Source organism: Odocoileus virginianus, chromosome 4, assembly GCF_023699985.2.
Source record: "Odocoileus virginianus isolate 20LAN1187 ecotype Illinois chromosome 4, Ovbor_1.2, whole genome shotgun sequence".
Taxonomy (NCBI): Eukaryota; Metazoa; Chordata; class Mammalia; order Artiodactyla; family Cervidae; genus Odocoileus; species Odocoileus virginianus.
The window spans coordinates 52,543,248-52,553,352 of NC_069677.1; the positions used below are offsets into that span (position 1 = coordinate 52,543,248).

Here is a 10,105-nt window from a genome sequence, read left to right on the forward strand (position 1 = left end):
GAAGCATATTGTAGATCCCTAGGGGAAGGGACAACTTAGAGGATTACAGGAACGGCAAGGAGGCCAGTGTAGCTAGAGCTGAGAGAGTGACAAGACGAGCCAAGCCATAGGCCTAAAGTCAGAGAGACAAACAGGAGGCTGGATGCTTAAGACTTTTTACAAGTGGTCATGAAGATTTGGGGGCTTATTCACTAGTTTTATAAGTTATAGATAATAACTTATAGATAGTTTTATAAGTTATAGATTTCAATCTTAGCCACTATAACAGGGTGAATCAAAAAAAAAAAATCTCTCTTCTGGTTCTCCAGAGATAAATTCTTTGCAGCATTTTGAACAAAATGACTATCTGAGGTGAAAATGACCCCACAGAGAAACCAGTTCTCTTTAGAAAAGAGCTTATCATTGGGTTAGAAGGTTAAGCAAATTACTTCTGAAACCTTTTGTTACTGAGTACATGGAAGGTTAAGGTTACATGAAAATATTCAGCTTCACATACGCCTAAGACCTAAATCCATTAGAATGGATGTGCCTGGAGACAGCAGTGATTGTGGAGAACACATCTCTTGATTGGACACCATCCAGACACAGTGAGTGGAGAGTGGTCTGCAGGTCTGCATAAGTGCCACAGACCAAAGTCCCTGCCAGGGGGGGATCCCCTCACAGGTTCAGGATGCAGACAACAATATCTAAACAGTAAACAGGCTGACTGCAGATAGTCATAAGTAAGCACAAAAGGGACAAGGCATGGAGAATTCTCTGGTGCTCCAGTGGATAAGAATCTGCCTGCCAGTGCAAGGAAAACAGATTCGATCCCTGGTCTGGGAAGATTCCACATGCCATGGGGCAGCCAAGGCCCACGTGCCACAACTCCTGAGCCCGCACACCTAGAGCACGTGCTCTGCATCAAGAGAAGCCACCACAATAAGTCCACACACGGCAACCAAGAGTAGCCCCCTCACTGCAGATAAAGGCTGTGCGCAGCAGCGAAGACCCAGCACAGTCAAAAATAAAAATGAATAAACGAGCAAACCTAACAGAAAGACATCTTCAAAAAAAAAAGAACAAGAAGTGACTAGTAGAGTTTGTAGATTTCTACTTGAGATTAACTGCTCAGGAAACACTCTGAAGATGTGACGTTTAAATAAAACCTAAATGATGAGAAGAAGCCAGGCTTGCAAAGAAATATCTGGGGGCCAAGAACAATGTAAATGGTCTATGATCCACAATAACCCTTAACATTTATACTGTGATTTACAGTTTTCACATCTGTTTCACATATTTTTTTTTTTTTTTAGTCCTCATAATAATGCTGTGGAAATAAACAGTTGACATTTTTTGACCTGTTTTGCAGATGAGTAACTCAGTTTCAGAGAGGTCTAAGGGTCTGCCAAAGACAGGATTAATAGATGGGCTTTGACAGGCATTCCTTCCTGACCCAGTTTGTTGCTATTGTGACTCCAGAGAAAATTAATATTCTCAAGTTGAGAAACACCGATGTCATATAGAGGACACAAACAAAGAAAGTAAATTCTATTTAGGCTTCAGCTATTTGTAAATAACAAAATATAAATCACCTGTAATTCTTTAACTATAGGTTTTAATTGCTCTTTATTTTTCATTTAAGTGTTTTCATTTGGGCCATCTGAGTTTGAAGGGTGATAGTGGTCTCTTCTGCTAAGTATTGATTTGCATTTCTTTTTAATTTTAGCCATAATAGATACTTAAGGATGTAGCCTACACAGATTTTTGCTACATTCTGAGCTTATACATTCCTCATATGCACAGATTTACAGAACAAATTGAGGTACAACGTCCATATTGAGGGTTACCAGAGCAAAGATGCACTATTATCAAATGAGAGCATTAAAAGAATTGTAAAATAAAAATATTAACAATTATACTCTATCATTGATATTAGTATTAAAATCTGTGCAAGGATAAGTTTATCTTCGATTCTTAGAGGCCTATGTAACAGGCCTCTAAAAAGACATTTTCCCCCTCCCCGGCCCCGACGGGCGGGCGGGCTGCCCTGAGGAGGCGGGGAGGGGAGGGCTGGGTCGGCCGGCGGGCAGACAACGATGCCGAACTTCTGCGCGGCCCCCAACTGCACGCGGAAGAGCACGCAGTCGGACCTGGCCTTCTTCAGGTTCCCGCGGGATCCGGCCAGATGCCAGAAGTGGGTGGAGAACTGTAGGAGGGCAGACTTAGAAGATAAAACACCTGATCAGCTAAACAAACATTATCGACTGTGCGCCAAACACTTTGAGACCTCTATGATCTGCAGAACTAGTCCTTACCGGACAGTTCTCCGAGATAATGCCATACCAACAATATTCGATCTTACCAGTCATTTGAATAATCCACATAGTAGACACAGAAAACGAATAAAAGAATTGAGTGAAGATGAAATCAGGACACTGAAACAGAAAAAAATTGATGAAACTTCTGAACAGGAACCAAAACATAAAGAAGTAAACAACAGCAATGCTCAGAATCCCAGTGCAGAAGAAGGGGGTGAAGAGCAGGATGAGGACATTTTACCTTTAACTCTTGAAGAGAAGGAAAACAAAGAATATTTAAAATCTTTATTTGAAATTTTGATTCTTATGGGAAAGCAAAACATACCTCTGGATGGACATGAAGCTGATGAAATCCCAGAAGGTCTTTTTACTCCTGATAACTTTCAAGCACTGCTGGAGTGCCGGATCAACTCTGGTGAAGAGGTTCTGAGAAAGCGCTTTGAGACAACAGCAGTGAACACACTGTTCTGTTCCAAGACGCAGCAGAAACAGATGCTAGAGATCTGCGAGAGCTGCATTCGGGAAGAGACCCTCAGGGAGGTGAGAGACTCTCACTTCTTTTCCATCATCACTGATGATGTGGTGGACATTGCGGGGGAAGAGCACCTGCCTGTGTTGGTGAGGTTTGTCGATGAAGCTCACAACCTGAGAGAGGAATTTGTAGGCTTCCTGCCTTATGAAGCTGATGCAGAAATTTTGGCTGTGAAATTTCACACTACAATAACTGAGAAATGGGGATTAAACATGGAGTACTGTCGTGGCCAGGCTTACATTGTGTCTAGTGGATTTTCATCCAAAATGAAAGTTGTTGCTTCTAGACTTTTAGAGAAATATCCCCAAGCTATCTACACACTCTGCTCTTCCTGTGCCTTAAATATGTGGTTGGCAAAATCAGTGCCTGTTATGGGAGTATCTGTCGCATTAGGAACAATTGAGGAAGTTTGTTCTTTTTTTCATCGATCACCACAACTGCTTTTAGAGCTTGAAAATGTAATTTCTGTCCTCTTTCAGAACAATGAAGAAAGGGGCAAAGAACTGAAGGAAATTTGCCATTCTCAGTGGACAGGCAGGCATGATGCTTTTGAAATCTTAGTGGACCTCCTACAAGCACTTGTTTTATGTTTAGATGGTATAAATAGTGATACAAATGTTAGATGGAATAACTACATAGCTGGCCGAGCATTTGTCCTCTGTAGTGCGATAACAGATTTTGATTTCATTGTTACCATTGTTGTTCTTAAAAATGTTTTATCTTTTACAAGAGCCTTTGGGAAAAATCTTCAGGGGCAAACCTCTGATGTCTTTTTTGCAGCCAGTAGCTTGACTGCAGTGTTACATTCTCTAAATGAAGTGATGGAAAATATTGAAGTTTATCATGAATTTTGGTTTGAGGAAGCCACAAATTTGGCAACCAAACTTGATATTCAGATGAAACTCCCAGGGAAATTTCGCAGAGCTCAGCACAGTAACCTGGAATCTCAGCTAACCTCTGAGAGTTACTATAAAGAAACTCTAAGTGTTCCAACTGTGGAACACATTATTCAGGAACTGAAAGATATATTCTCAGAACAGCACCTCAAAGCTCTTAAGTGCTTATCCCTGGTACCCTCTGTCATGGGACAGCTCAAATTCAATACGTCAGAGGAGCACCATGCTGACATGTACCGAAGTGACTTACCTAATCCTGACACACTCTCTGCTGAGCTGCATTGTTGGAGAATCAAATGGAAACACAGAGGGAAAGATATAGAACTTCCATCCACTATTTATGAAGCCCTTCATCTACCAGACATCAAGTTTTTTCCTAATGTTTATGCATTGCTAAAGGTCCTATGTATTCTTCCTGTGATGAAAGTTGAGAATGAACGCTATGAAAATGGGCGAAAGCGTCTCAAAGCATACTTGAGGAACACTTTGACAGATCAAAGGTCAAGTAACTTGGCTTTGCTTAACATAAATTTTGATATAAAACACGATTTGGATTTAATGGTGGATACATATATCAAACTCTATACAAGTAAGTCAGAGCTTCCTACAGATAATTCAGAAACCATTGAAAATACCTAAGAGACTTTTTATATTTGATATTTGAAAAAAAAAAACTTCTAAGAAATTTAAAAATATCTTACAGAAAAGTTGTAAGGGTAGGCCACTTAATCACTGAATATCTTGACCTGTAGGCCTCCCATTGAGTACATTAGTCATTGATAATCTGCCTGTTTAAATGGCCTGTTCGAATGCCCATGCTTTGGAGACCTAACTGATCTTCCAGAAGATAGCACTGAAAGTACCAATATTACAGTTTTCTGTGATATCTGCTAATGGCACTTTGGAACTGTTTTAGTTAAGTGATTTTAGACATTAGGTTTATCACTGGGGATCAAATTGTCAGGTATTAAGTTATCGGATCTTTGAAAAAATAAAATTAGAGGAGGTATGGGAGGAAGGAATGCATTTTGTAAAATGTTACAGTGAAGCTCATGACTGACTTTTGAATAGTAGGAGTTATAAGTATGCTATTAAAAATCTGTAAAGGACAGTTAAGAAAATTATCAGACTACAAGAGAAATGTGTAAGCTTGTCAAACAAGGATTTCAGTGTAGATTTTCTCTTTATCAAATGAAGTTAAAGCAACAAGTTAAAATTTGAATGGAAGAGCCTGCCATTGTTGTTCCACATCTGGTTATTGCTGTTTACATTCCTTTATTGAGCCTACGTCTTCGTAAGCTTTTTGGCAGGTATATGTTGAACACTTCAGTTTCATGGTCAAGAAAGGATCAGGGGCCATGGATAGTGACAACTGATTTGTCTGTTTTCTTCTGTCTTTTTCCATGACTGTATCTACTGCCTCGTCTTGATTTACAAGCAAAGCCTAGAAAGCCTACAAAAATAAGTGTTTTGTAGTTTATCTAGGAATAATACAGAAAATATTGCTGTTATTTTTGGTGAAGAAAATCAATTTTGTATAGTTTATTTCAACCTAAATAAAATGTGAATTTTGTGTAAAAAAAAAAAAAAAAAAAAAAAAAAAATAAAAAGACATTTTCTCAAGAATCCTTTGTTTCCTAGGATTCTAACACTGACTATATAAATAAGAAGATATTTTTCTCTAGCTCTTCTGGAAATGTATTGTTGTCTGTCATTTTACAATGATAAATTTCAGGGAACACATTTAAGAAATGTTCTTGTCACCCTTTCATGAAGGCAGAAATTCCTAATTTTTGTCTCATGGATCTCAGAAGACACCAATAAGTTTAGCTGCTGGTGCTGCTGCTGCTTCTAAGTTGCTTCAGCTACTACACCACAATTACGAGAAATATTTCTAAAATTTACTGAAATATATTTTGAAATTATAGGATAAAATATTATCCTATTTAACAAAAAGACTGATTTTGCACACAGTAATCTATATTGGTACCTAATAAGCCAGGGTGTATTTTATAGGTTTTTTTGAAAGTCACAGCACAAGGCAAGAAAATAAAGGGATAATGACAAACATTGATTGTGATAAACTAAATGCAAGCTGTGGTAATAATAGGATTTTAATAAAGACAATATCTACAAGAATTGGACCATAAAGAAGACAGAGTGTCAAAGAACTGATGCCTTTAAAATGTGGTGCTGGAGAAGACTCTTAAGAATCATTTGGACAGCAAAGAGATCAAACCAGTCAATCCTAAAGGAAATCAACCCTGAATATTCACTGTAAGCACTAATGCTGATGCTGAGGCTCCAATACTTTGGTCACCTGATACGAAGAGCTGACTCATTGGAAAAGACCCTGATGCAACGGAAGACTGAGGGCAGAAGGAGAAATGGGCGGCAGAGGATGAGGTGGCTGGATAGAATCACCGGTTCAATGGACAGGAACTTGGGAAAACTCCAGGGACAGAGAGGCCTGGTGTGCTGCAGTCCATGGGGTCGCAAAGAGTTGGACACAACTTGGCAACTAAGCAACAACAACAATCTACTAGCAGTTGCAATGTGCCAGGTGCCAAGCTAAGCACTTTACTTATACTACCTTACTTAATTCTAACAACAACCCTATAATACAATATAGGGACTACCAGAATTATTGTATCCATTTTATATGTGAGTAAACTGACTTGCAAAAGATTAAATAATTTGCTCAAGATCACATGTTAACTGAGCAATAAATCCAGAATACTATCCAGAGGTGTCTGACTCTGAAGCTATCCTCTGTAGTAACCATATAATTCTGTAATGTAATGTGGCATATTTCTATACTAGTACAACATTGTTCAAATAGTATCCCACAAAACACTGATGTAAGGTAACTGATATCTCATATAAAAAAGATTCCATGGTCAAAGGATTTTTAGAAGCCATGCATATCAAATCCCCTTCTTGCAGATTCACAATGCATATGACTACATGAAGGTGGCTCAGATGGTAAAGAATCTGCCTGCAATGAGGGAGACCTGGGTTTGATTCCTGGGTTGGGTAGATCCCCTGGAGAAAGGAATGGCAACCCACTCCAGTATTCTTGCCTGGAGAATCCCCATGGACAGAGGAGCCTGGCAGGCTACAGTCCATGGGGTCACAAAGAATTAGACATGACTGAACGACTAAGCACAGAACATATGAAGGCTCAGAGCATTCCTGTAACAAAGAAATCTGTTTCACCAGCATTTTCCAAAGTGTGCATGTGTGTGTGTCGTAATATTTCACTAAATCCTAGGGGAACACACTTTGGGAAACACAACACTTAGTTTTGTTTTGTTTTGTTTTACCAGTATCTAGGTATATTCAGATATATTCTGAATATATATCTGAATAGCAAATATATATTTGAACAGCATAAGTGTTCAAATCCATGTGAGCATAGTTCAAAGCTTGCCATTAAAATAAACTATTGAAAATTTCCAACTGTTTTTCACTCACATCTATTGTCCCTACATCATTACCTCATCCCCTTCCCACTTATCTGCATGCTGAACCTTATTCCAGTTACAGTGTGATTCTTTCTAAATATCCCACATCCAATATTTTCCGTATGTGTAAACCCTCAACATTGTTCACACTCTAACTTGAATCTACCTCATCCATGGAACCATTTGCCACCAACCTGAAGTGATCACTTCTTCTCTGATATCTTAGAGCACAAAACCATGTTTTATCATTTAACTGTTTCTGTGAATTTTCATGGGCTTCCTTCATGGCTCCGGTGGCAAAGAATCTGTCTGCAATACAGGAGACTCTGTATTTGATCCCTGGTTTGATCCCTGGGTCAGGAAGATTCCCTGGAGTAGAATAAGAACTATCCATACATCTTTAGTATTTCTTACTTAACAAACTAACAAAGAAACATATGAAGGAAGAAATGCATTCCAAAAGAATCTTCCAGTTTAGACATTGGCACTGGTAATTTAGACTGCGTCTACAGAGTTCATAACTGTGACACTGGTGTTACCTTAGGTGGCTTAGTTTCATATCCCACAGAAGCTAGCTTCCACTGGACTGGAAAATTCTCTAAAGTGTACCTCTAAGCCATGAGTACCTTTGGATGCAAGAGGGCTGGGTCAGAGGAATTGCATGGATCAAAAAAAAAAGTCATCTAAAGTTTTGGGAGAAAAACAACTCTAGGCAAGGGCATTGTCTTTGGATAATTCCTCAGTTCTTGAAAGCCTGATCTTCAAAAATATCCATCAATACTTTCTTTCACCAAATCAAGAGGCTTATGTAGTTCTAAACCAACTGTCAAAAGTGTTTCTGGGTTAACTTGAGACATTTATGAATTTTGTTATAGTCTTGCTGCCATCAGTTGAAGGTATCTGGCATTCCAGGGTCACCTTATTTTCTCCTAGGGTGGGAGACTACATAAATCTTGAAGGCTCTGTTCACAGAACCTTGGGTCTCTCTGCATAAAAACAGACATGAGTTCCAAGTTCTCCGGGAAAATCTAGACTGGAATGCTCAAGATTTGGGGCACTTATTGACTCCCCCTGACAGGCAAGGGTCTGGTATAATTTAGCAGAGCCAAGGTTCTAGGTGACAGGGCCTGGATGGGGTAGAACAGTGCTGGTCCATGGGCTGTAGAACAGAACCGAGGAGGGAAAACTGGAAGAGAGACTGTCTAAGGACAAAACCAGGATCAGAAAGACTGTCAAGTACAAAAAGTGGTGATAGTCAGAGGAGAAGCTGGAACCATAAAGCAGAGCAAGCATACGACTAGTGGAAAGTGGGAGGCGGAGCCAGGCGTGATACCCTGGGATGTGGGAGGTAACTACAGGACTTTATGGGGTGTCAGAGACCTTATCCATGGGAGAAGAAGTTGTTAAAAACACTTCACATGTTGGAACAATAAGGTTTTGGTCTAAGTTGCCTATATGTCATCTGGTTTTATAGGGGAAAAGGTGGAAAGTATAACATCCGTCTATATGCCCTGTAGTTTCCTCGACATAATGGACATCATAATGGTTTTTAAAACTTTTTCATGAATGGCTTCAGGGAAATTTAGATTCATTAACTTTTAAAAGGAGATATTTAAGTTTCCTTCCCAGGCCAACTAAGCCCTTGCCCATTCTCATTGAGAATGAGGACTGGCACTAAAACACAGAGAAATCCCATCAGAATTGAGGCCTGGCAGCCACAGTTCAGTTCAGTTGCTCAGTCGTGTCTGACTATTTGTGACCCCATGAACCACAGCACGCTAGGCCTCCCTGCCAACTCCCGGAGTCCACCCAAACCCATGTCCATCAAGTCAGTAATGCCATCCAACCATCTCATCCTCTGTCATCCCCTTCTCCTCCTCCTTCAATCTTTCCCAGCATCAGGGTCTTTTGAAATGAGTCAGCTCTTCGCATCAGGTGGCCAAAGTATTGGAGTTTCAGCTTCAACATCAGTCGTTCCAATGAAAACCCAGGACTGATCTCCTTTAGGATGGACTGGTTGGATCTCCTTGCAGTCCAAGGACTCTCAAGAGTCTTCTCCAACACCACAGTTCAAAAGCATCAATTCTTCGGTGCTCAGCTTTCTTTATAGTCCAACTCTCACATCCATACATGACCACAGGAAAAACCATAGCCTTGACTAAATGGACCTTTATTGACAAAGTAATGTCTCTGCTTTTCAATATGCTGCCTAGTTTGGTCATAACTTTTCTTCCAAAGAGTAAGCATCTTTTGATTTCATGGCTGCAATCACCATCTGCAGTGATTTTGGAGCCCAAAAAAATTAAGTCAGCCAATGTTTCCCCTTCTATTTGCCATGAAGTGATGGGACCAGATGCCATGATCTTAGTTTTCTGAATGTTGAGCTTTAAGCCAACTTTTTCACTCTCTTGTTTCACCTTCATCAAGAGGCTCTTTAGTTCCTCTTCACTTTCTGCCATAAGGGTGGTGTCATCTGCATATGTGAAGTTATTGATATTCTCCCAGCAATCTTGATTCCAGCTTGTGCTTCTTCCAGCCCAGCATTTCTCGTGATGTACTCTGCATAGAAGTTAAAGAAGCAGGGTGACAAAATACAACCTTGACGTACTTCTTTTCCTATTTGGAACCAGTCTGTTGGTCCATGTCCAGTTCTAACTGTTGCTTCGTGACCTGCATATAGGTTTCTCAAGAGGCAGGTCAGGTGGTCTGGTATTCCCATCTCTCAGAATTTTCCACAGTTTATTGTGATCCACACAGTCAAAGGCTTTGGCATAGTCAATAAGGCAGAAAGAGATGTTTTTTTGGAACTCTCTTGCTTTTTCGATGATCCAGCAGATATTGACAATTTGATCTCTGGTTCCTCTGCCTTTTCTAAAACCAGCTAGAACATCTGAAAGTTCTCATTTCACA

The 10,105-nt window shown here is 39.9% G+C and overlaps 1 protein-coding gene across 1 annotated transcript; it reads left to right on the top strand.

The window, feature by feature from the left end:
• Nucleotides 1–2,014: 2,014 nt before the first annotated feature.
• Nucleotides 2,015–5,239, top strand: LOC139034768 (52 kDa repressor of the inhibitor of the protein kinase). Its single transcript, XM_070466558.1, has one exon. The coding sequence runs from the start codon at nucleotides 2,079–2,081 to the stop codon at nucleotides 4,365–4,367; it is 2,289 nt and encodes a 762-aa protein (XP_070322659.1). The 5' UTR covers nucleotides 2,015–2,078; the 3' UTR covers nucleotides 4,368–5,239.
• Nucleotides 5,240–10,105: the final 4,866 nt, after the last annotated feature.

What these genes read in the sequence shown, in the direction of transcription:
- LOC139034768 (XM_070466558.1), top strand. Translation starts at nt 2,079, where the DNA reads ATGCCGAACTTCTGCGCGGCCCCCAACTGCACGCGGAAGAGCACGCAG.